The 27,285-nt window shown below is 41.6% G+C and overlaps 1 protein-coding gene across 2 annotated transcripts in view; it reads right to left on the bottom strand.

Annotated features, from left to right (window-relative positions):
• Window positions 1-14,328, bottom strand: part of LOC134586616 (B- and T-lymphocyte attenuator-like) — a 35,147-nt gene extending 20,819 nt beyond the window's left edge. For both annotated transcript variants that reach the window (XM_063442259.1, XM_063442250.1), the window contains exons 1-2: window positions 14,049-14,328; window positions 3,259-3,588 (exon numbers count right to left, since the gene is read on the bottom strand). In XM_063442259.1, coding sequence (XP_063298329.1) covers window positions 3,259-3,588; window positions 14,049-14,136 — 418 coding nt within the window. In that variant the 5' untranslated portion in view covers window positions 14,137-14,328. The remainder of the gene's footprint in view (window positions 1-3,258; window positions 3,589-14,048) is intronic.
• Window positions 14,329-27,285: the final 12,957 nt, after the last annotated feature.

Here is a 27,285-nt window from a genome sequence, read left to right on the forward strand (position 1 = left end):
CAGGAAGGCTGTAGATATCTTGGAAGGAATTAAATTGTTTGCTTCTAGTTTATTTAAGCACCGCTACAGTATGAGAATAACAAAACATAGTTTTTCACTACAGAGTAATATTTGGAATATTTTGTAGTGCACTGAACTTGAGGTGCGAGCACTTAAAATAGATCTCTCATATTTTGCAAAGACCACTGAAAGTGACGGATCCAGTGTGGGTCCAGTGGCCTCAGGGTGCCTGTTGGTATTTCTTTCCTTAAGCTGTACATCGGGGCTGCCGCCATATTCATTTTTCTGGTTTCCTCCTGACTTTACATGTGACATGAGCCATGTCAGCTTTGCCTTCTCGTGTATGCGTTAGCATCTATGGAGGATCCTATGAGGACACAGGAGACTCCATAAACAATGCCTTTAGCCTATAGCTATCACTTGTGACTGGCTGCTGGGCTTTGACAAAAGTTGACAGTGGAGCTCCACATTTTATCAACCTCCCTCCTCTGCATAAGACAAAGTAATCTCATCAAGTCCTGTCTTATAGTATCTTTGGATTGTGTTGGAATTTCAGTGAAATGACAACACAGTCTTGATCAGTATTTCATAAAAAAATATATCTTTAGCAAATACTGAAAGGGGACAGAGCAACTTCAATGAAAACCCCGAGTAGTCTTCTATTAAAATAACATGTTTGTTATATTGGGACTTTACTTATTTAGCTTATTACAACCATTACAATTCAAGTTTATAAAATTTTAAAATGGGAATAAAACTGAAGAATGTGATGAAAAATGGAGAGTTTTGGTTTCTGACAACCCTCAGCTAGGACGAGACTGACTATACAGAGAACCTGATCTGCCATGGAGAAACAGACTGTGTGTCCAGACTGACCATTGTAACTGCTTGCTTTGATATCGTGCAGCCAGTCCCAAAATGTAAGCTGAACCAGTCAGAAGAGGAGCTGGGCCAAGTACATGTAGACACAAAATTCCCTGACTTATCCTACTGTCCCCCAATAAATTTGTACACACTTTGGGGGAAGGCATGTGAGAGCCAAGAAGGCCATAAATAATGGTTGGTCATCAAGAAAATATTTACAGTATATGGAAACCAAAACTGCATGTGTGGAGTCCGAGTATGGAGCTCCTGGCAGATCCTGACAGTCCCGGTTTCAGGGTCCAGTCCTGTTTTACTTTCCTGGTGTCCCTCATCCAGGGACAGCAGGGTACTGCGCAAGTGCAGCATTAGATTCTAGATTCTGGTATGCCCATCTACCACATTCTACCCATTGACTCTTTAAAAATACACTGTTCTCTAAGCAGAAATTAAGACATTTTAATGGCTAACTAATCATTTTTGACGTAAAATAAATGTTACTGTCATTTTTTTTTATATAATTTTTTTGTTCGTTTTAATAAAGAATTGGGATTAAAGGGAATATTGATGAAGACTATGATATGAATAATTTCTAAATCTTAGCTCACCTTGGGCATTGGTAACCCTAAAGCTGGTATAATCCTCAAAAAATGTAAAACCAAATGTGCGTGGTGTTATTTTTTCAGTGTATGACCACCTAGATTGATATGATACTTGATTTTATGCAAAGATCACATAACTTATATAATAACTATATATGCAAAAGCATATTCTTTTTCTATTCCCCATGTTTTCTATGGAATGCCTATTAAGTATAACTAGTGCTAGAAAACAAATGTATGTATCCACAAACTCACAGTCTCACAGGCTGTTCTATGCATATTTGTGTTTATGTAGATGCTTGGAACGTGTTCTTGTTACAGTAAAACGCGTGGATGCTAATCTGTAACATAGCATTTTTTTTTTTTTAAATATTAAAGCATTCCAGGAAGAATGACTTTTCTATAATCTCAGTACCTACAATTCGATAACTCAGTATTCTTGAACTTTAATAATTGCTCAGAAATCTGCATTTTTTTTAAAATGCACTTATTGAACCGTAACAGGAAATCCTTCCATCAACGTGCGCACTGCAACTACTGCTGGTTGTTTTTAAGTTATTGCAGTGTGTGCATGAAAACCAGACACGAAACACCTCTTCCGATACAGGTGTATAACTTATCATTAACCACATAAAGCCCAGAGACATTCTTTGTCACCATACCCAATATCTTCTACAAAAATCACTAAGCATCTTGCTTGCAGAGGTTAAATGATCGAGTCATTTTATTTTGAGATAGAACCCTTAAATACTATGGTAGTATACGATAACCTTAAGATAACACGTTATTTATTCAATACCAGCAGGGTTATTTGTCGAAATGTGAATGGTTGGGAATTCAAAACGAATTTCATATTTTAAACCAATATAATCAAATTGAAAACTTTGCTGACTTGGAGAATTTTTTTCAGTTCTGCAACTTTGAATTCACTCCCTATCATTCGCCCCGAACAACTAACTCAAAATACTGTCCTTTTAATAGCTAGAAATGGTGTATACAAAATTAGACAAATATATATTTTTTGAGATTGTTTTTAAAATAAAATGTTGACAAGCTGCCTATTAAAGTAAATATATGGTAAACATCATACCTTACCTTTAGTCTCTCATTTGTACGGAGTACGTTTTAACTACCTGGGTCTATGGTGCTCTTTCCATATGATACTTATCTTATCAGTACTGACGTTTAACTTCTCCATCTGCCTGCGTTTACCATTCTAAACAACCCAAAACCACAAGAGTTGTCACAAAACCTTTATTGTGCTATGAAAGTACACCTGTCATGCCAGGTTCATTATGACAGCTAAAATCCCATTAAAAGGGAACCGTCACTTCTTTGGAAACTACGCAACTGAACAAACATTGAAAAAAAACATATAACTTGGGTTGACTTTTTGTTTTATGAAATGCTTAATTTTCTTTTTAATGTATATTATACATGTAGCAAGTTAAAATGACTTCCCAATCCAGTGCTGTCAAGGCCCAGCCAGGACACATGTTGTATTAAAAGAGAAGATATAGAAACATTGTTTAATTCCAAGTTTTGATATTATTGGGCTCCCTCACTGTGGTGTGAGGGGGTTAGGGTTAGATAGAATCATAACTGTAGGGTGACTGGAGGCTTGTGGACCCTGAGCTGTCTACGTTATGCTTATTAATAAGATAATCCCTTACAGTCAGAATAATTCATATAGGAACCAGAAGACAAGGTGTCTCAAGGACTCTTCAAACATGGATGACTGGGCAATGCTTAATCATGTTATTATACAAAGTGAGACCGAGACTCTGTAACTTACCAGCTATATTAATTCTTACCAGGTGCCCCACAGTTTGTTGATCTTTGTATTTTGCAGAACATCCATAAAATCCACTGTCTGTTAGATTAATTGACTGAAACTTCAGCAGATAAACTGCATAGTGTGCTCTGTATTCTGTCCATTCAAAAGAGATCCTGGAGTCGGTATCTATAGGCTGACAACTGCCTCCATTATGTTTGCACCAAGTCATATTGGGGGCTCCTTCAGAGCAGAAACGGACTGGGCACTTTAGGGAGAAAGTCTCTCCTATAGATAGATTGTATTGCGTGTGTCTGTGAATGTCGATACCATTTACACACGGCTCGATTGCTGTAAAATGAGAAGGAAATTATAATTTTATATTGTTGCCCATGCATTAAATACACATGTATTATTGCTGTTACTATTATAGATAATAATGCCAAAGTATCACTTCATAAATCAGCACTTCTGAAACTCGCCCTTAGTAAACACCAATGTTCCAGATTTGATCAACATTTCTATGTGAGATAAGGAAATAATTGGTACCCCCATTTGGTACCCCCAACAGTCAGAAAAGAGGACAGAGAATCTGATCCTCCATAGATGCAGTATTATAGTGTTGCCTGAAGCATAAGTGGTTAAACCAACTCGGGGTCATGAAGCAGGAATGGTGTCCGATATTCATGGAGTGTTAGATAAAGGTGAAGCCTCAAGACCACCGAGTTCCCCTGACGTGCGCATTTCGCCCACAACTCATCAGAGGGGAGGATATAATGTTTATAATATGTTTTCGTTAAACAACATAAAAACAAAAATGAGGCATTACTATCCAGGAAATGTAAATCATCAATGTTAACGCTGTATTAACCCTATATTGTATACCACTCGTACATTTCCCTTTCTTTATTCTGTAACCCATCTCGCATGCCTTAATAAAAGAAAGATTGACAAAAAAAAAAACATTTCTATGTGAGAAGATGTGATAATCACTTTTTAGATTGTTATTATTTTTGGTCTATGATGATTCAGTGAAAAAACACTGATGTACATGACATATACAGCATTCTGGAAACAGTAGAGTAGAGTTAATTTATCATAGGATTCAACACAAAGGCATTTTGTTTCTGTGAAATCCAGAAGCATTCAATGGCATTATTTCCTTTCCCATAATATACAGCTCACTGTTATCTATCATGTATATATACTCAGGGCTGCCCACAGGCAGAGCACTTCCTCAAAGACTATACAGAGTATTTCACACCATACAGAGCATATGTATCTTGTTAAAACATGCTCAACCAAAATAGCAATAATATATTTTATTATAAATATTGCTATAAACAGTCATTTATTCTTCTTGAATTATTAAAGAAACACTCCAAGCACCATAGCAACTACAGAGAGTTGTAGTGGTTATTGTAACACGAGTGCCATGATGCCTTTTTGCATTTTAGAATGATTTAACTTCTTACCTGTGGTACGTTCCCCGTCTATTTATTTTTTGAGACCCGGGAGCTCTCTTCACTGAGCTAAGCCTGGCAGAGTAGGGGTTAGCTGGTTGACTATAGAGAGCAGCTCATGCTCTCAACCAAAGAGCTAGCCCCGTACAGCAGTTCTCAGATCAGGAGAGCTAATGGAAACTCCTGAGCAAGAGCGTTTGCGTCTCACAGAGCAGTAGTTGATGCGGTGAGCAGTGCTGAAATTATTTGACATCTTACAATGGGATGGTGCGAGGGCACTCGTAGGATCATCTGTAATGGGTATAGGTACCCAGTGGGTTCCTTTAATTTAAGGCTTCAGTGACCACAAGCAACATTTCTTCCACCAGCAGTAGCAGTAACTCTACTGACAGCATTAGTACTAACTTCCAATAGTCACTCATTGTTTGCCCCCCCACACCCCCTTGAGGGTGAACCGTCACAAGCTGAGATTTTTTTATATTATTTTAATGACTTTTTATATTGAAGAGACATGTGTTGGTGAGGACTAAAATTATAAAAGAAAGGTAGAAATCCTCACGTCGGTGTTTAGTCCTATATTGGATCAAGCACCTCCACATACCATAAGGACATGAACCAATTTTGATGCAGCTGAAGTAACCGCTTCTTTTTCTGACACATACCTCCAAACATTAGATGATGTAGCACTGAGACAAGAGAGTGGGGCTTACTGGTTGTGGCAATGATTCCGTTTTATCACTGTAAAGCCAAAAAGGGGCAAACCTGTCCGAAATGGTGTATGTCAGCCCACTGAGGTAAGAGCGATGTCTTTGAGGATATGGGCTATCTCCCTCAACTATCATTATAAAATAAAATTTAGAAAAACACTAAGCCCTCAGTGAATACTACTCTAGCAACCTACTTTTCAACACTACACTTTCCTTTTGTGTCACTATACCCCACTCGCTCTAGCATGTAAGCTCACTGAGCAGGGCACTCAACCTCTCTGTTCCTGTGTGTCCAACTTGTCTGGTTACAATTACATGTTTGTTAGTCCACCCATTGTACAGCTCTACGGAATTTGTTGGCGCTTTACAAATCCTAATAATAAAAAAAATAATAATGATATGCGTGATGGGTGACAGCATATCAAATATAGAGGTACAGGACCAGTGGCGTACACACAATCCATGGGGCCCCGGTGCAAAACTGATCCGTGCCCCCCCCTCTTCCCCCACTCCCTCCCCCTGACAAACACACACACACATACATAGAGACACACATACATACATACATAGAGACACACATGCACACATAAAGACAGATGCATACAGACATATACACACATACAGACACACACACACACAAGACATACATACAAACAGACAAGCACACATACATACAGACACACACACATACAGACCGACACACACACAGACACAGACACATGCATATAAACAGTCAGGTACATATACATACATATATACAGACACACAGACAGACACATACATACACACACACACACACACACACAAGACACATACATACAGACAGACAGACATACAGACAGACATACACACATACACACATACAAAGACACATACATACAAACAGACAGGCACACATACATACATACAGACACATAAACAAGACACACATACATACAAAGACACATACATACATACAAACAGACAGGCACACATACACACAGACACACACACACACAGACAGGCACACACACATACAAAGACACATACATACAAACATACAGGCACACATACATACAGTGACATACATACAGACACACACACACATACCTACATACAAAGACACACACATACATACAAACAAAAACACACACACACAATGTTTAAGTCACCCTCCTGTTTCCTATCTTTTAGGTGCAGGAGGGTGACTTTCCCTGGGGTCCAGTGGTGGCTCTGGTTGATGGGAGTCAGAGTTCCCACTGTGACTCCCTCTGCTTACTCCCGGGCTGTGTGTGTTAGCTGGGAGGAGTGACGTGCAGTCACTTCCTCCCAGCGTGTGATGTAATCACAGGGGGCCCAGTCGCGCTGTTAAAGCGCCCAGCGCTGACCCCCTGACAATCCATCTCCAAGCCCATGCTGTCAGGACCCCCTGACAATCCATCTCCATCGGGTGGCCCTGACAGCATGGGCTCCTTGGACGGTGGCCCTGGCGGTTTACCGCGCGGGTCTGGGCCGCAAAAGATGGCGGCAGGTACCCAGTCGCAGCTGCGACCCCTGCGACCGCGGTATGTACGTCACCGTACAGGACCCTGAATTCAAGACTGTAATACAGAACCTGAGAATATTGGGAGGTATGCTGTTGAACATTATTATAGACTCTGCCCTTTGCACCCGGCAGTCAGCACAGAGAGCGAACAATTATTCAATTTATCCTCCTCCTTAAATTAGCAGAGAAGTAATGGTTCCCCTCTAAGCATCTAAATTGTATGCAGTCAGTTGTTTGATTATTTGATTCTTCTATTGGCAAAATTAAAATTACATGTCCTCGAACACAAACAAGATAAAGACGTTTAAATATTATCACACAAAGGACTTTCCTAAACTTTTGTGTGATAAATAGATCATTATTAAAGTGGCTACTTTAAACCTCTAATTGTTTTCTTTGCTTAGCCATTTAGAAATGCTATTTAATTGATGTGTTTTTATACTGGATGTTGTTGCTGTAAGTGATGTGTAAAAAAAACCTCTGTCTTACAAAGTGATCCCTTCATCCTGCTGACTCTACCAGTTGGACTCAGTGGGCATATTGACATCCAGAGAAATATGGTGGAAACTAGCATGGGCTGCGATGCTAAGGCTTCAATTTAACTTTGTTGGATACGCCTTTCAAATTTCAATATTAATTTTAATCAATTCAATATATTTGGATAATGGTTTAAAATATTTTGTATCAAAAATGTAACGTGTAAAAAAAAAAAATCAAAATTTTTAAAAAGTCTATGTACTAAAAAAAATATCAATATCACAGTATTGCTAGATTAATTTTTTTTTATTACATTAACTCATTTTAAAATGTATCTAAAAATGTTAAATCATTTGGAAAGCTTACCCAACAATAATAAATGTATATTAAAGAGAGAGAAGAATAAAGAGAGATTTCAGGTATAAAGCAGATGATGTATTGATATGGCTTGACTGCACTCATTAAATAGTGAGCCAAGCATAGGATATTTATTGTCATTACTTCGATCTGTAGCTGCATACATTCTAATATGATATCTGCAATGCAACTCTGCCACCTGGAGGCCAAGTAAATTATCCGTTTTTAGTTAAACCAGATCTGTCACTTGTGGGGGTCTCTGCAAAATCCGAAGGTGACATCTGAGGTTAGGTTAGGGTGTGGTGTCTGTGTGGTGCAGTGGAAGGTAGGTTTACTTACCTGAAGTTGTCCTTCATGGCCACTGCCATATTCTTTCTGCAGACCTTCTTCACCACCTAGTGCCTTATCGTGGCAAAAGCCACGTCAGTGCGCAAGAGTACAACATTGAGGTCTATGGAGGATCCCACAAGACTGTGTCTAAATGCCTAAATCTCACAGCCACCTCTTGGGACAGCTGGTGGGATTGTACAACCTCAAGTTTGCCCATAAGACTGATGGTATGCTTGGAATACAATTCCAATGCAGTCAGCATGCGTATTGAATCTTTATGCAGGGCCGTCTTTAACGCGGGGCAAACAGGGCAGCTGCCCCGGGCCCTGTCCCTGCTGGGGGGGCCAAGACAGCTGCTCCGTTTGCCCTCTGCCCGCAAACTATGGGGGCCCATCGGGTGGCCCATGCACTTAGGGCCACCTGGTGGGCCTGTGTCAGCAGGGGCCCGGTCGGGCGCTGTGGTGCTTTAACAGCGCGACCGTGCCCTTGCTTTTAAGCAGCAGTGGGAGGAAGGAGCTGTTCAGGAGGGGGCCAGGCCGGGAGAGCTTAACTCCCAGCCACCCCAGCCAGCCCACTGGACCCCAGGGAAGCCACCCTCCAGGAAAAGGTAAGAAAGGGTGGTTATCAAATTTTGCATGAGTGTCTGAGTGTGTGTGTGTCAGTATATATGTATGTGTGTATGTCTGTTAGTGTGCCAGTATGTCTGTCAGTGTGTCAGTATATCTGTGTGTGTGTGAGTCTGTCAGTGTCTGTGTGGTTCAGTGTGTATGTGTGTTTCAGTATGGCTGTCAGTGATATATTCATGACCTGAAAATAAGGTTCAGTCCCAGATGTCTTATTGGTAATGTAAAAAGCTATATTTTCTGCTGTGCAGTAACCTACATATTCCTATTTGGAAAATTAATCAGAAAAGCACTTTGCTTCTTATCTTGGTGGCTAAGGTAGTATAAAAAGGGAATACAATCTTCCACTGCAGAGGAAATATATAGATCTTTAATTCCTAAATAAACAGTGTCGTTTCCTTTTTACTTTGGTATTTCTGACTTTTTAGATTTACCTCAGACTCTGTATTAAAGGGACACTGCAGGCACCATAACCATAATAACAGTGAACTGGTTAAAATGATATGAAGCAGTTACAGTGTCTACAGTGTCCCTTTAAAATACTGGTAGAATAAATGCATATCCTCGCTTTCAATTGTTGCCTCTCCATTAGTGCTTCTGTTTAGTTCTTCGTAATATCATCTGATTATTTACTTTGATATATTGATCACTATAAAGTGATTGATTGAAGTGTAACTATATAATGCTATATTGTAAAGATACATTTGTGATTCGGCTTCCATGGTGATACTAAACTTAATACTGTAATTATTTGTTTTTAATGTATTACATTAAACCAAGCCATGTATTATATGGCATTTCTTATCATAGACTACTCTAACATTTTGGTCGTAACTCAAAAGTATGTTTTCATCACTAGTGGAACACACCATAACTACCAACATTTACCAATATCATAGCCTCACTGATTGTAATCACGCCTGGGAACAAATGCCGAATTCTCGCAACATAATACTCGGATCCTACCACAAAAAATGGTCTGATTTGGTAATATAGACCCTCGAACACACTGACCATTTTTCTGTTTAAAACTCAGACATGGTTTGTCACGTAGTTTGTTTCAGTAAAGATACCTAATTTTAGATTCCTTCTTCCGTTATCAAATGATTACTACACCACTCTTTCTATTAGCCAATATGTGTCATGAAATCCATCTCCGCTGTCTATCACGTGCTGCTCTTCCTCATTGTTTCTTCCCTCTTTCTCTCTTACCCTTTTAATTACCCTTTTAATTTACAAATTCTGTACTTGTTAGTCAACAAAACAAAACACAGGACATCAGAACACGATTTCAGGACAGGAGGACAGGAATCCAGAATCGGGATCGTCCTGCTGAAAGTGGGTCTGTTGGGAACCCTGCATTTGTACTGCTACTTAGAATTTAGAGAGGAATTCCTGACCAAACGACATAATGAGATACTAGCTCAATGTCTAAAACTTTGCTTTTATTTTATATTATTGAAAAAAAAAAGAGTTTCTCAATTATTAGTATAATAATGTAGATTTTTCTTGTAACACCAGGAAAATATTTTATCCACTATTGACACATACCTATCATATATGACTTATACTAATAATTGAGACACTCTTTTTTTTTTAATAATATAAAAATAAAAGAGAAGTTTTAGACATTGAATTAGTATCTCATTATCTCGTTTGGGCAAGGATTCCTCTCTAAATTTACTTATCATATTTTGGGTTCATGCTCTTTGACCACTTCAGACCTGAACTCCCACCCTTTCTAATGTTATTGTGTATTATTATAACTACTGTAAAAGGTGCAGGATTGTTGTAACTCAGCTGGTTTGACCCTGATTTTGCACACTTTTTTAGAATTTCACATACTAACCAACTTTCCAGGTTTTACTGATACAGTCCCAGTTTTAACCCCTGTCTCCGACGCTGGGTGATTTCTCAAGTCCTCTCCTTACAGAAACATCAGAGAAAAAAATCCTCGGTAAGACTGTATTACTGAACATGCGCGGACTATACATGTATTTTTCTAAGTATTTCTGCACACACAAGAGTGCCTTAGCAGCATATAGACACCCTTGGTTAGTACAGCAGGACTTACTGTAATCCTGCTATGTATGTACGCTAGATATTATACCCCATACACATGCACGTGAAACACATGACATGCGCATAGTCATCTTTTCAGCAAATGCCTTACATTACCTGACTTACCCTCCTACCCAGAAAGACACGGAAACTAAATTAAAGTGGGTAAATGTTACGGCTTTAATAATTAAAAGGTATATATATATTTTCACAAAGGGTCATTGTCAGACCAAACTCTGCACATATACCATTAACTACATCCCCAATTATTTTACCCCCTGACAATGACCCATAACATAACTTAACATCCATAATCAATAACAGTATTAAATTGCATAATACAACACACACAGCCACAACAGGCAACATAATATAACAGGTTAAAACATTGTAGGGGTATACCGAGACACCCCTACATCACCAGGGTGAGAGCCACCAACGGGCTCTAACCTACCAAATACCAAATCCAACCAAGTGAATATTGATACAGAACTTCCATGTTTCCAGCTACCATTTCTACCTACCCCAAATATGTCTACACCCCCCCACCTGCACTAGCCGATAACAAAAGTGACATACCCATACCAAAACCTAAACAAGGGAGGGAGGGTGGGACAACAACAAGTAAGTCAGGATTAGTTAAAATGGCTCCTACACAAAATGTCCGTTATTAATACTCCTATAGGCCCCTTGACCTGTCAACCCACTTAAATCTTAACCCATTGTATGCCTGCCTCCTAGCTATGTAAAGGCCCATTCCACATAGTTTCACTGCTCCAACGGATACATTTCGGGCCGTACCTGCCACATTTCCTTCCTGGATGCACACCTGCCAGTTTGTGCAAACTCGCTAAATCTCACTTTTGCTTAGTAAATTAACCACCACTGTATCTGTATTCAGCTCTGCCTGAAATTCTTTCACAACTTAAAAGAAAACCTACTCATGTTTTCATTCAAATTAGCATGAATATTATTAATGATGAAAGATTTATTTGACATTTATTTGATATGTGCTATGGACATATTTGTACAGAGCATTTCTGGGGGCAAAGTTCTGAAAGAGGACCAATCAGCATAGGTTTACATTGCAGCTGATAACGTTTTAGAACACTGCTTCAATGTTGACCTTTATAGAATATTCCTGAATTATATTACCAGTGGCGATCAAGTAGCTTGCCTTTGATTTTACATTTACGATTATCGAGGACTGTAAAATCCTTACTATTAAAGGCCATTTTAAAGCATTCTCTCACTTTTGGTTGTCTTTGCATACATCACAAAGATCCTTGAAATTAACAGATCCAGCGTGGGTACTGTGGCTGCAGAGTAGGAGAAGGTAAGTCTCTCTCACCCGTCCACATGTTCACCCTGCTATCCCTTTTCAGCTCCTGGCACTTCATTTGCCTGAAGCCTCATCAGAGTGCATGTCTGAATCCCACAACAGTCAGTTGTGATGGCTGCTGGGATTGGACAAAGGTTGAGGGCAGAGTTCTGCCTTTTGTCAACTTTGTCAACCACCAGACAAGGTAGTCCCTGCTTTATCTTGTGATATCTTTGGATTGTGTTAAATTTTCACTAAAATTCCAAAGCAGTCTTGATCAGTATTTTATAGAGATCATGTCTTTAGGAAATACTCAAAAGTGACAGTGCCACTTTAAGCACCCTATTCACAACTGTAAAACATTTGAGAGGTGTTTTACAAATACAGGGTTCTCCTTAGCACCCCTTATCAAGTGCGGACCTGCCCAACCTTTTATGACAGTGATCAGCTGCTAGCATGGGAGGGGGGATTAGCATATATTTATCAAGAAAAAATTACATGTTAAAGCATTGAAAAACAGGTATCTGACATACTCAACCTTCCATAGATTTAATTTATGTGTATTACATGCAAGATAACTACACAGCTGTATATCACGTGATTCACTGATCTTTTAATGTAAAGGATAGGTCTAATTTGGATACATACATTTAGAGTAAAGAAAATGTAAATGTAGACAAGTCATAAAAGCCAACATGAAATGACCTTCATAGGACCTAGACATGTATTTACATTGTGATATGGGTCCGATTTCATAATTCCTGTAAAGATAAGCTTTGTGTAGCTACCACAAGCCACATCTAAGCTCAGAGAGTTTTTAATATGGAAATCAGCTTTGTTACAAATAGTATGTTGCTATAATGGATGGGGAAGTAGCATTATGAGTCGAGATACATTAAGACGAATGGAACACTTGGTGATCACATGACATGTTAGCCATTGCTGTCTTTTCCCTATAATGAGCAGTCTGATCACTGGCTGGGGTGCAAGTATTAGAGGTTCATTCATTAAATACCATAACGTAGTGAATTAAAAAACAAACTTCTAACTTTAGGTTTAAATTGCCAGGCTACAAATTCTATTGAAGAACTGCACTCAATTACTATCTGAAAAATAAATTAGCAATTTTGTTTTCAATTCACTGTTTAGTGAATTGACTCCATAGTGTATAGGGATTGTAGAGGGGAAGAAACAATAAGAATAAACTTTTAATTCTCTCTGCAGTCTTCACACAGTGTTGCCGACCCAGAATTTTTCTTCCCAACTATTTGTGGTGTCAAGTTTAGACATCACGGCTCTTCGGGTGCAGGAGTAGCTGTAGACCAGGAAGCTCTCCAGTCTGTTCCTACCCACAAATTAATCACCATCAAGACTGAATGTGCACGCATAGAAATGGGATAGAACAGATGTTTCTTCAATTTAAAGAACCAGGACAAGAAGGCATAACTTAAAGTAGAAGAGTGACAGTCTGAGAGTCAATACATTGAAACATTATTTTACAGAAAAATTGGCATTTGCCTTGAACAGCCTTCCTGTGGAATCAGTAAAAGCTAACAAAACAAACCATTTGAAGAATGTTCAGGCTATGAATTGCTTATCCTCTAAAACAAACAAGCTAATCTCAGTCTGAGATTCCATAATGAGCAGGTTAAATGAGCTAATGGTTTATTTTAGTTATTTCTGTTGTTATTTTTAAAGCACCAAAATAATGCGCAAAGCTGTACAATGGGTGAAGGAAACAAAACAACTAAACAATGATAAACATGTTTGTGCGGTTGGGTACACGAGGTGACGGAGCCCTTATCTCCCATCACCTTGTAGGTTTGTGTGTTTCTATTTATGTAGAGATCACATGAGCTTCATCTGCAGCAAAGTAGGAGTACATGAGATTCAAATCAGTTCTCCTGCAAAAGACAATTGAAACATTATACAATATTTTGAACTTACCGATAACATGATCGACGTATAGTGTGAGGACCGAAATTGCGATCAGAAGCGTGTAGCTCCTCCATGAATTGTTCTTAGCATAATCCATTTAAAAAATGTTTTTAAAAAAATTTAGTGTCTTCTTTGAAAATTGAGATGAATTTGATGACTGGACATGATGGGCCAAATCAAGACATTTCTGTAGATGCACATGTGGTGAAGCAGTCTACATTACTAATGAAAGATACCACACATACACACGCCTATAACAAGACGGATGCAAGGGTTGTGTACCACGATTAAATAATGTGCGGTTTGCAAGCTGTTTTCACTTTCACAAGCTCTGTTAAATTGGCCGTGCCAGTTTGTTCATCTACTTGATCCTTAATGAGAGCTGGAAACCAACAATGAACCCCCGAATATCCATCTGTACAATACCCATATAACATTAGTTCTGCTTTCAGTAGTAAGTACAGACAATCTGTGTCTGCATACATTGCATTGCTTCCTGCACTTTGTGAGTCACTTTGAAGTTTCCTTTTCAGAAGATTTTTTTTTTTTTTTTGTGTACCAGACACTTTTAGCTGAATAATCCTTTAGTTTAGTGTGAATCGTTTAATAGAATGTGGATGAATTTTCACGTTATAATGCACAATGTCTGAGAATTCTCTTTATTTTGTTTGTCTATTTACGTTACCTCTGTTGACCCATTACATGACCACCTCTGTATATTGACACCACGTTGTGGTGTCCTGGTTGGAATATGTCAATGTATTGTTAATGTATTTTTTCTCTGAAATGTTTTATTATTTAAACATTGTAACAGTGGCTGTTCTTTGTATTGCTTTTTACATCCCTCATTCATTCCTGCTTCCTCTCCCTCCCATGTTCCTATTTTATCCTGCTATTCATCTCTATTCCATATTTTACCTCTCCCTCCTCACAATTCGGTTGTTCCTTTCTATGTCATCAATTCCTTAATCTGTCTTCATTTTACTCTCTACACCTACAGAATACATTCCAATATGCATCTTCCCTATTCCATCATATCTCTTATATCTCTAGACTCTCTCCACCCATAGCCCCCACTTCTTACTCTCACTATGACTCTTTGGGTTTCTCCCTGTCTGGTTTCTCTTTTTCATAATTTCCCTTATTTGCTATCCCTTTTCATTCCCATCTATTTAACTATTTCCCTCTTTATTTTATCTTCCTAACATCTCTCTATTGTAGTTTTTCATCGACCTCTCTGCACCCTCTATGTTACCCACTCCTATTCTACCATTTTTTATCTTCTTCTGTTTTCCTCTGTTCGGTTATTTCCCTTGTATCTCCTCTTTCTCTGTCTCTGTCCTTCCCCTTTATTTCTCACTGTTTGCCTGTCTAAGACAGAAATGTCTATCTGTCTGCATTAGAATATCTGTGTAAGTGTCTGTGAGAGTGGCTGTGTAGCACACAAGTACCTGTGTGAGTATGAGTAATGGTGTTAATGTCTGTGGGAGTCTTTCCCTGTTTGTTTGTGAGAGTGTGTCGCTGTATGTGAGCATGGAAGGTCTTTGTGTGTGCGTGAGGGCATCTCTTTGTGCCAGTGTAAGTGTCTTGCTGTGTGTATGCGTGCAAGCATTTATGTGAGTGTGTTTGAACATTGTGTGTGTGAGTATCTGGGTGTGTGTTTTGTCAAGGTGAGACATCCTGTGAAGGCAAATTTGTCTCATCAAAGCCCCACCAGCAGTAATGATAGGTTGGATGAGGAAATGGCAATCTGAAACTGAGTGCATGCTTTACCCTTACCTAAAGATAAACATGCCACATGCTTGATTTGCAGGCGACAGATTGATTCTACAACCAAAAAGCTATGACTTTTTTTATTTTATTTTTTTCCATTCTCAACACATGTAGTACGCACGCTGATGGCTTTTTGCTGTCTGTGAAATGTTCAAATATAAAACATTTTCTAAGAATAAGTCACAGCTGGGAAAAATTAAAGTGATATCCACATGTCCTTTTTGAGAATGTGTCAGCGTGAGAACTGTTTATTTAACTGGTGACATTAAGAGCCTAGCTAAAAAAAAACAATGTTTTTTTTCAATGATGAGAGAAATATATATTCTGCATCTCTTGGTGCATTAGTTGCCAACATTTGGGTGAAATAAATAAAACGACTAATTTGTTACAATCCAGAGGCTGAGAATATATTTTAAATATCATTTCATGGATTCCTTCCTGCAGACACTTTACAATCCGGAATCGTGATCCGTTTATTTCAATCTCAAGACATCCACTTTGTTTATATATCATTCGCTGAGCCAATGTCCCATAACTGGAGGAATAAGTAGGTGTTGCATTAGATTAAGAGTAATGAATAGTTACTAGTTATTAGAGGAAACTGAAGACGTATCATGTAGCTCACTTATGGCACTCTAGCTCAGGAGTAGGCAATCTACGGCACTAACGGCTTTAACATCATTATGGGAGATCTAGTCCACAACACCTGTAGTGCCCGAAGGTTGCCTAGCCCTACTCTAGTGTTACAGAACCAATGAATCCCACTGTTACCAGGGCTAATACAGTAAGCAGAACATGAGGTCAAAGTTTTGTCCATCAGTGAGCATATTTCTGGTGTTTAGGAAGATACTAGTGTAGCAATTGAATCTCTATAGGTCATATTCCAGAATTAAATGCATTCCTCCCGACATTGGGAGTAATGTAATCAGTATAGGTGGGCGTTCAGCCTGTTGTCAAGTTCCTGAATCACTATCTGTATGGTCCTAGTATGGTCCGCTGCACAGCACGGGCTTGTCTAATGATGCATTTTCGTTGTGCTTTAAACTGCACATCTCGTACCTCTTACAGTAGCTTTAAACAATACACAACAGTAGTAAACAATTGGAGGGCCCCCAACAGACCTGTTTTCAACAGGATAGTTCTGATTTTGGGGTCCAAATTCAGGGACACCAGGGAACTAAACCAGGACAGGAGGAGAGGACCTTGAAATAAGACCGGGTCCTGTCCAGGTACTTTTGGGAGCCCTGTAAATATCCTACGTATTTAAATACAGGGCAGCTGTATAGGGCTACCATTGTGAAATAATCATTTACATTTCTTTAATGAGCAGTCTGAGAAACTAACAAAGTCATCGGTCCTCAACAGGATCCATCACAGCACGTTTCATTATAATACTGCTTGACATGAACATTTTAAAATATGTAATCATCTATTGTTACATTTGCCCAGTAGGACAACACATGACCAAAGATGTTGCCTCCATAACTGAACTAAACAAAGAAAGTCGACGAGAAAGTTTTAGTGAAACAAAATGCAAAAGTTCAGCCCCTAAAGGGTAAGTTCCACCTCTCTCCTTTACTACAGTAGTAGGAGTGTAGGCTGCTACCTTTGTACATTTTGGTTCCCATATTAAAATTAATGATTGATAATTTTGGGGATTAATCTTACTTAATTTATTCTGAATGAATATATACAATTTAATGATCCATTCAATGTATAATACCTGTAGTTATTATATTATTTATACGTATTATTATGTATTATATATATATTTATTTATTATCAATTAATTATTTGATTGGCAACAGCTCAATTTAAGTTATCAGACACTTTTTAAAGATCCCTTTAATCTTGCTAAATCACACTTAATTAGACATGAACTTCAGTAACTTCAGTTATTTGCAAAGAGGCTCAATATAATAATACTTGAAACCTCAAGTCATGTTGGTAAATAGTACAGAGGAGGGTTTTTTTTGTGGGTTTTTTTTAACTAGCGAGTGCTGTACATTTTAGGAGTTTATTTGCTTTCTAGTCCAGTTTATAAATTGAAGCCAATAAATAAAATCAGTTTCCATATAATAGAACGGACCATAGCATAGTGTTCTTTACTGGTACTAAGAAGCCAGGACATGAGAGTGCTATTTACTAAACTCCAAATGTCTCTGTACCAAAAGGGGCAAAACTATCTGGTGCTGTAAGGGGCTAGTCAAAATGCAAAAGCTGGGCATTGTTCACACTGTTTAACAATATCCTCTGAATAAACCTGAAAACCTGGATTATTAAAATCCATTGTTAAAAAATATAAAAATCCAAACTATTTGCAGCTGACAGCACAAATTATAATTTGTCAAAAAAAACCTCAGCTGAGCAGGGGCTAGCCATGTGGCAGCTCGCCATCTGCCACATTAAAAATGTAAAAAATTAAACATTGCTGCCCAATTGCTAGAAAAAGGCCCCACCCCATGAGATGGGACCTCTAAAATATTGAGTAGTCCTTTGTATGGAGTTCAAATGAAAAAAGCACTAGTTTTAAAGGAGCACTATAGGGACAGGAACACAAACATGTATTCCTGACACTATAGGGTTAAAACCACCATCTAGCCACCCTGGTCCCCTCATGCCTCCCTAACTAGAGTAAAACCTACTTGTATTCAAGTCTGGAGCTGCTGGCTTTGTCCCCGTTTCCTTTATACCTGCCCACGGCCTGCTGACATCAGCAGAAGTGGTAGCCTGATCCAATCACAATGCTTCTCCATAGGACTGGCCGAGACTGACAAAGAGGCAGATCAGGGGCAGAGCCAGCACAATTCAAACACAGTCCTGGCCAATCAGCATCTCCTCATAGAGCTGAATTGAATCAATGAATCTCTATGAGGAAAGTTCATTGTGATTTTCACAGTGAGAAGCGCGGAAGCGCCTCTAGCGTCTGTCAGTGAGACAGCCACTAGAGGCTGGATTAACCCTAGTGTAAACATAGCAGTTGCTCTGAAACTGCTATGTTTACAGCTGCAGGGTTAACACTAGATGGACCTTGCACCCAAACCACTTCATTGAGCTGAAGTGGTCTGGGTGCCTGTAATGGTCCTTTAACCTGCAATAGTGAAAAGAACATCTACAGGTTTTTTGTTTTTTTTAAATATCATTGTTGAACTGTAATACTAAGAATATTTCCAGGTTTGATACATCATGATGAACTTTATGAGTCAAATGCAATGGTGAGGACATATCCAAGTTTGACGTTCAGTTATTAGTTTGCTCGTAAATTATCTTTGAAAATATATATTTTTTAAATGGTTAATAGAGAAATGAATCAATTTGATTATAAGAATAAATATTTCAACCTTACTGAAAAAGAGAATTAAAGGGAAACTCCAGTGCCAGGAAAACAATCCGTTTTCCTGGCACTGGAGGGACCCTCTCCCTCCCACCCCCCAATCCCCAGGTATTGAAGGGGTGAAAACCCCTTCAGTCACTTACCTGAGGCAGCAGCGATGTCCCACGTCGCTGTCATCTCCTCTGCGCCGCTCCTCCCTGTGCTTCCGTCGGCCGGTGGGCGAGACTGATCCCGCCCACCGGCCGAGTAGACCTAATGCGCATGCGCGGTAATGCCGCGCATGCGCATTACGTCTCCCCATAGGAAAGCATTGAAAACAAATTTCAATGCTTTCCTATGGGGTTTTGAGCGACGCTGGAGGTCCTCACACAGCGTGAAGACGTCCAGCGACGCTCTAGCACAGGTTTCCTGTGCTATAGAGCAGGAAGTTCCCTCTAGTGGCTGTCTCCACTAGAGGTGGAGTTAACGCTGCAAGGTAATTATTGCAGTTTATAGAAAACTGCAATAATTACACTTGCAGGGTTAAGGGTAGTGGGAGTTGGCACCCAGACCACTCCAATGAGAAGAAGTGGTCTGGGTGCCTGGAGTGTCCCTTTAAGTCTTACGGCCCCTAAAAAAAAAAAAAATCAGGAAGCTATAATAATTAAGAGCGTTGACAAAGGGAGGGGTGGGGTTGTGGTCATAACTGCTGACTACTGACTACTGACTACTATCTAGAAGAGGCTAGTAGAATACTCAAAGACGAGGAAACTTAAAATTTAATGAACAATTGAGAACCCTGCTTTTGGAGTACAAAGAGATACATATTCCTTTTTTATGTGAATTTTACAAAAATCCATATTTTTTATTTTCCTTCATAGATACACAAATTATGTGACCTATTATAAGTGGGATAGATTCCCTTATATCGCATGTGTCTGAATATAGTGATTCCTTCCTCTAAAAATACGCTCAATCAGCAAGATCTTACCTGAAGGACACAAAACATCTGATTCAGGAGTTGGAGTATGTTACTTAGAAGGTACATATGGGCCACGCTGGTTGTAACATAGTTATACACTAGAATAGAACATGACTTAAGTCTGTGAGCAGTTAAATATGCTTTGGAAAATGACAAGGATAAAACCTCTTTGGTTAACTTTTATTGGACATAATAAGGTTTATTTTAACACATACTTTTTTTAACTTCAATAGGGATTTCTTTTTTCAGAAGAATACACTTTAAAAAACATTCATATGGGGGGCGGGGCCTGACCGCTGAACTGTGAGGAAGCATGCCTCACCAGCTCCTGCAATTCAGGGCAACCAAAGCTGATTTAGGGCACCAAAACGGCGTAACAATGATCCCTCATGGCCACCAAGCGACAGGCGATACTGGGGCGCACAAGCAGACACCACACAAGCGAAGGTACCCCTCAGGCGCACCCAGAATCAAGACGAGGCCTACCAGCACGGCGGGCGCGGGGAAGACAGCCGCTTTCCTGCTGCCTGTACCAGCCAGGTGCCGGCCTCCGAGCCCTCGTTTCCCCCCCCCCGGACCGGCGGGGGTCATCCCGGTCCACCCGCTCACGATCCCCATGAAAGGAGATGAGCGGATGAAACAACCGCGAGGTATAGAAGCAGCAGACAAGGCTGACAAAATGGCGGACAGCAACCACGCCTCAGTCTTCCACAAGGCCAGGCGGGACACGGAGCTCCGGCTCACCCGCATATTTGACTCCTTCTGGGAGCAGTTGGAGAAACTGGCGTGGCCCTCTGAGCCGGGGATCCAGTCGGATGGCAAGCCTAGAGAACCAGCACGAAAGACCCCGGTGGGAATCCCGGCATATACCGCCAGCTCCCTACCCGGACCCCACAGGCTCCCCAGAAAGACCGCCCTGCTAGCGGAGACCCGTAGCCTCACTAAGGGCAACAACAGCCGGACCCGTGTAAAACATACCGGGGGCACAGCAGTAAGGTGGCGGCGCAGAAACCAGACTCTCTGCCCGGCCAGGATACAGACTAAGAGAGGTACGAAGCACCCCATTCACGCCAACAAACGACTGACCACAAAGCTCACCATGGGGGCCGCAATAGCACGACGCCACGAGCACAGACACAGCCTGCAGACACAGAGATGGGTAGAGCCCAACATCGGAGCCGCTTCATACCTGCCACAGCAGATGCTGGCCCAAGCTCAGATACCCCACCCACGCACTGCCGGACCGGGTGACATACAGACCGCAACACAGCTGCAGCAGACAGCGCAGGGGGAGCCCATACAAGGCATCGGATGAACCACACAGCACTGGGGCTCAATGTCTAGCAAAGGACTCCTCACCTGTCCTATTTCCCCTTTTCTTTTAGCTTTAATAATTTGTTATTACTCAGATGATCTTCCATAATTGTCTACGCAACTAATCCCTGCACAATGCTTTTTTCCCGTAGTTTAACACTCCCCTAAAGTTTAAAGGTGAATAAGCCTACAAAAGTCAGGGTTAGTTCATGTAGCAGATTTTTGTTTTAATTGCAGCCTAGCCTTAATGTTTAACCCATAGCAACGCAGCAACTGATTACAGCTATTCAGCATGTTACTAACACATTTGTTTACTTAACTAAGCATAATGGAGTCCTCACGACATAACTGTCTAGGTATGTGCGCACAGTGAACTCCCTATTAATGTTGATGCTTTGCCTAGCTTAAATTATAAATATTTAATTGTATAACCAGCGTAAAGTTAGCATGTTTCTACTTCCCTGCCCACATGGCCAGCGGTACACTTAAGTATATCGCATTTTATCTAAAGCCGCTAACAGTCCGAAATATGCCTACTCCGACCAACCCCTGTTGTTATCCTTTGTGAGACAGCTATAGAGCGTTTTCAATGGCAGAGCTTAAACCGTAGGTGTTCAACACTATGTATAACGCAAAGGCCACTGTAAACAACGTTAAGCATTGATTAAGCTATTTAACCTATTTTATTTTCTACTAGTTAATTGTATTACCTAAGCTATCTCTAAATATAAAAATTGTGCTTGATTTTGCATGTTTGCATGTTTGTTTGATATGTTTCATATGTCTTTTAAGCGTTGAAGGAATGACTTTGGGGTACCTTGCAACAACATGTTATCAGCTTATGCACTACAAAAATAAAGAATAAAAAAAAAAACATTCATATGAAAATGAAATAAAACAACTTTTTCAATTATGTATAAAAACACAATGTATGTTATACATATTATAATATATGAAAGTAAACAAACCATATATGAATATTTAACCGAGGTATTTAGCAATTTCATCAAACAGCAAAACTGGGCGTAGGAAAAGGGTGTCGGGAGGTAACTTAGTCTGTGATGACCTTAGTATCTGAAGATCTTAGACACAAATATAAATTCAGTAATAACTGGTTCAATATATTGCATGAAAATTACAATGTTTCCTATTATTCCCCTTATATTTCAATAAATCACTCTTACAGATTTTATCCTTGAGCTTAATAAAAACACTATGTTTTTGGTTCTTACTCCAAAAATTGATACAGAGAAAACACATTTTCTGGATTTGACACTTTTTATTGAAGATTTGGAAACTAAGACAAAGACATATTTTAAACCTACCGACGCAAACAGTTTTCTTAATATCAATAGTAGCCATCATGTTCCATAGTTTGTGGGAGTGCCACAAAGTCATGTATGTACGTAGTGGGGAATTGCGATGCAGCCTAGAACAAAATCTAACCCCATTAAACACCCCCAATAACGACAGACCACTTAGTATGGATGAAACAGGCCACAGCATTTATTATCACAACTAAATTACTGCATAACACATCCATAACTTTATTTATTAAATCTCTTCTTTTCTGTAACCAAAACATTAGACATAAATAAGCATAAATTAACATATATACATATATAACTCCACCCATAGTGTTATACAGTGACCCAACCGTCCTTGCCAATAAAAACATGGAGTGGTTCCTAATCACCACTCCCTCTCACCTCCCCCCTCGTCATAAAAATCCTTCCAATGCCTGCCATCAGCCGACCTTATCCACGCTCGATGGGCACGAGACCTCAGGCAACCTAAAGTTAAAACCTTTAGAGCAGGGGAGGTTTGAGACCTTAAAAAACTTGTTCATCTCATTCCATCTACTTAAACGTAACCTCAAACTCAATTGGCAAGGACATACCCCCGGCTAGCTGCGACAAATTATAGTAGAGGGTGGGCGGGAGGGAAACTGTTTGCTGGCCCGAATCCCAAGTGGCACTGAGGTAAGACCTCCCCCACACTGTCTTAAACAAAACATAATCACACCCACAGATTCTTCACAACCAATCCCATGCATCTATCCCCATACTCCTACATGTGCCCTTGTCCGCTTAGCTGCGCTATCTCCCCAGGGCCTTGTATGTACGTAGTGGGGAATTGCGATGCAGCCTAGAACAAAATCTAACCCCATTAAACACCCCCAATAACGACAGACCACTTAGTATGGATGAAACAGGCCACAGCATTTATTATCACAACTAAATTACTGCATAACACATCCATAACTTTATTTATTAAATCTCTTCTTTTCTGTAACCAAAACATTAGACATAAATAAGCATAAATTAACATATATACATATATAACTCCACCCATAGTGTTATACAGTGACCCAACCGTCCTTGCCAATAAAAACATGGAGTGGTTCCTAATCACCACTCCCTCTCACCTCCCCCCTCGTCATAAAAATCCTTCCAATGCCTGCCATCAGCCGACCTTATCCACGCTCGATGGGCACGAGACCTCAGGCAACCTAAAGTTAAAACCTTTAGAGCAGGGGAGGTTTGAGACCTTAAAAAACTTGTTCATCTCATTCCATCTACTTAAACGTAACCTCAAACTCAATTGGCAAGGACATACCCCCGCCACAACCCCGCTGTTTTACGCCTAAATCAGCGGGGGACCCCATCACAACCAGCCATGGCCTGTTCCACCACTTCACGCAGCGCTAGAGTAACAGAGGTCAAGTCCGACCTCCAGCAAGCGCACCCCTCCCTTCGAGATACCCAGGCCACCTTTGGCCAAACCCAAAATGCGAACCGGAAGTGTTCATGTTTTAGTTATTCATTTTGTCCGTCATACGTTTAGTCATTTTGTTATGGCCATGACAAACCTAGAAACCCATCTATTCTGATGACCGACGGCAGCTCACCAGGGCACTCACATTGCGGAGTGCACTGCCAACAGGAAAGGGCGATAGGCGCAGCCTAGCCCCTGGGAACCTCAGGGAAGAAACAGAATGCGTAACATGTCCCGACCGAAGAGCACCCAAGTCCTAAACCACCACCGACCCACGTCATTCCACCCCCGGGAGGACAAAACCCCTGGTACCCCATGAGGCGGGGCAGCTGACCCCGTATGAGGAGGAGCCACACTCCCTTCACGTAGCCGGAGCCAGACCACCGAACCTCCGCCATTCGAGCCCTCCGAACCATCGGCGCAGGCACGCCCAGCCTGGCGGCGTCTGTAGCCGCCCCCAACCAAATAAATGCCCTTTGAATTCCCCACCATCCTTATCCAGGAAGTCGAGCCCCCAAGAGGAAGAACCCCAACTAGATGGACGCGGGGTTGAAAAACCCACCTCCGAGAAACAAACCGGGGAGGAGGCCGAACAATCCCAGGGACGGAACAGTACTCCCAACGAAAACAGGCAAATGACGGAACCCTGCACCGCCCCCGATCGGAACGGTATATTACAGACCATCCTGGAAACCCATTACAGCTTGCTAGGACAAAATACAAAACAGTATATCTACATATGATACCTCCAAATTAGTGACAATGGCATCTAGATACACCCACACTTATCTGGTGCAGTTACAACAGCCTCTCAAGGTCGTGGCCCAGTTCCCGACCTTTACAACATATACATAGACACAGAGGGGAATGAGATACGGCTGTACATAATCTAAAACAGGAACAGAAAAAAAAATAAATAAAAATAAATAAATAAAAATTACCTAGTGTAATACCGCAAAAGAAAAGATAATGTGCTGATACAAGATTGCACTCACAAGATCAAAGTGAATAAATCACCAGAACAAGTGCCTGCCCGGATAAGCTTGGGCGGCTGGACGTCTCCACTCTCCACTGGAACTCCAAGCGGACCAAAATGGAATGAGACTTCAATAGAGGTAGGTAGAGACTTCCACAGCTTGGTAGGAGCCCAACCATCACCCCGTGCATCCCACCTACCCCAGGAGGGTGCAGAAAGTCAACCCTGCAACATCCAAGAATTGTACAGATTCTATCGATGAAACAGCCAACCTCAACCAACGTACCCTTCCCGACGACAACAGACATCGAGCTGCGAAACCTGAAGGAAGTCCATTCCAACGCTTACTCAACGGAACCAAACATGTATATGAGCAGTCAAATCCCGGAACCCAAAAAGAAACGTACCCATCCGTCCCGAACCCTCCAACCTTACTAGAGCGGGCCCCACGCCGCCCCAGAGATTGCCTACAGACCAGCTTCAGCAGACCGCTGGACCAAGTGACCACACCTCCACTGCCATAAAAATCGACCCCGTGACACCTCCACCCGAGTACGCTCTATAATGAACAAGACAGAGCATCGGCCATCGTATCGGTAACCACCGGACAAACCCTGACCAGCCGCCCCTAGACTCAAACAGCACCGATCCAGAGTACCAGAGTACCTCCGGGGTATAGGGTACTGTAACATGTGAAGACAGCCAGCATCACCCCACGATGGTCCCCAAGGAAAACCCACCCCCTTGTTCGTGAGCTGGGTACCACATGCCTACCATGCCACCAGAAAGGGGGACCTCCAAGAACACCAGAGTCCGTCAGAGCCAGCGTATTGGGCAAGAGGCAGCACACCACCGAGACCCAAATCCCCAAAACCTACTGCGGCGGCAAAACAGTTGGAAGCCAGTGGAAAGGACTCAGGGGCCAGATTGCACAAGCCAGCGTTAAAAGAGGCCCCTGCAGGAACCCCATACAGTCCCAAGGGCAACCCCAACAGGCAAAGCCCAGCTTTCCCAGGAGAGACCATGAGTAGCGCGGCCGAAACCCACAATGCCCCTCCAAACCACAGACGCCTCCTGCCCGATGCCCCATACCGCAGCCAGGGGCACCGACGTTCCCCTTACAGGAATTGATCCCACTATCCAGAGACAAGAGCACACATCCCGACCCACGGATAAGGCCCGGGCCACGGAACTCCGAAACTCCAATCCCAAGAAAACACTGTAGCAGTAGAGCGCGTACATGCACCACTGACGGTCCCACACAAGCGACATCGGGAGCAACTCACGTGGAGGCACATAGCCACCTAATCCTGACCGTCAGAAAAACACAGCCCGAAACCACAACTCGACGGGCATACCGGCAGCAGCCGGAAAACCGATTCCACAGCCGCCTTCGTCAGCCCTACCCACGCAGACCGCTGTGGTGAGCCACCAACTCAAAACCCAGCCCCGGAGAGAAACGACAACTGAGTAAATAATGAATCAGGCTACATCAACCCCGTTCCTCCATGGGCACCACATCCCCCAGGGGGGACCCGCAAAGTGGACCCCAGGGGCCCACTAAACGATCGGGAAGTAAGCTAATCGAGCGCTCTTGGTAAACTGGACCCACATCACCCGAAAGGAGCACTCTGAGGGTCCTGCCCCGAGAGCACCCCTGTCCCCACCCCGACAGATTGCAGAGAGGACGAGAAACGCACCGTGTTGAGGCACCAGGCGAGTCCTAAGTATCACCAGAGGCCGCAGTCCATCCCGCCCCAGGCCAAGAAGGGGCGCACCGCCAACGAAAGTGCAAAACGTACCTCCACCAACCCAGCTCTGACAGCAGCGCATTCTCGGGGAGCCCTCACCCCGACCATGCTATCCAGAACACAGGGTGCATTCGAACATGCGCCATGGGGCGCTACCGTCCACGGCACGTACCCCATGACCCACCCGGAAACCTTAATGTTCCTTTTTAGTCAAGGCACCCCCGAGGCAGGAGGGAACGCCCCTGCAGTAAAAAGCCCCTCCCCCCATCTGCACCCTAGCATTGCGCGCAAGCCAAGCGAGCCATAGTAGCTCAGCAACACCCAGAGTCACGCGAACCCTGGACGCTGCAGGAAAGCGC

Source organism: Pelobates fuscus, chromosome 1, assembly GCF_036172605.1.
Source record: "Pelobates fuscus isolate aPelFus1 chromosome 1, aPelFus1.pri, whole genome shotgun sequence".
NCBI classification, from domain to species: domain Eukaryota; kingdom Metazoa; phylum Chordata; class Amphibia; order Anura; family Pelobatidae; genus Pelobates; species Pelobates fuscus.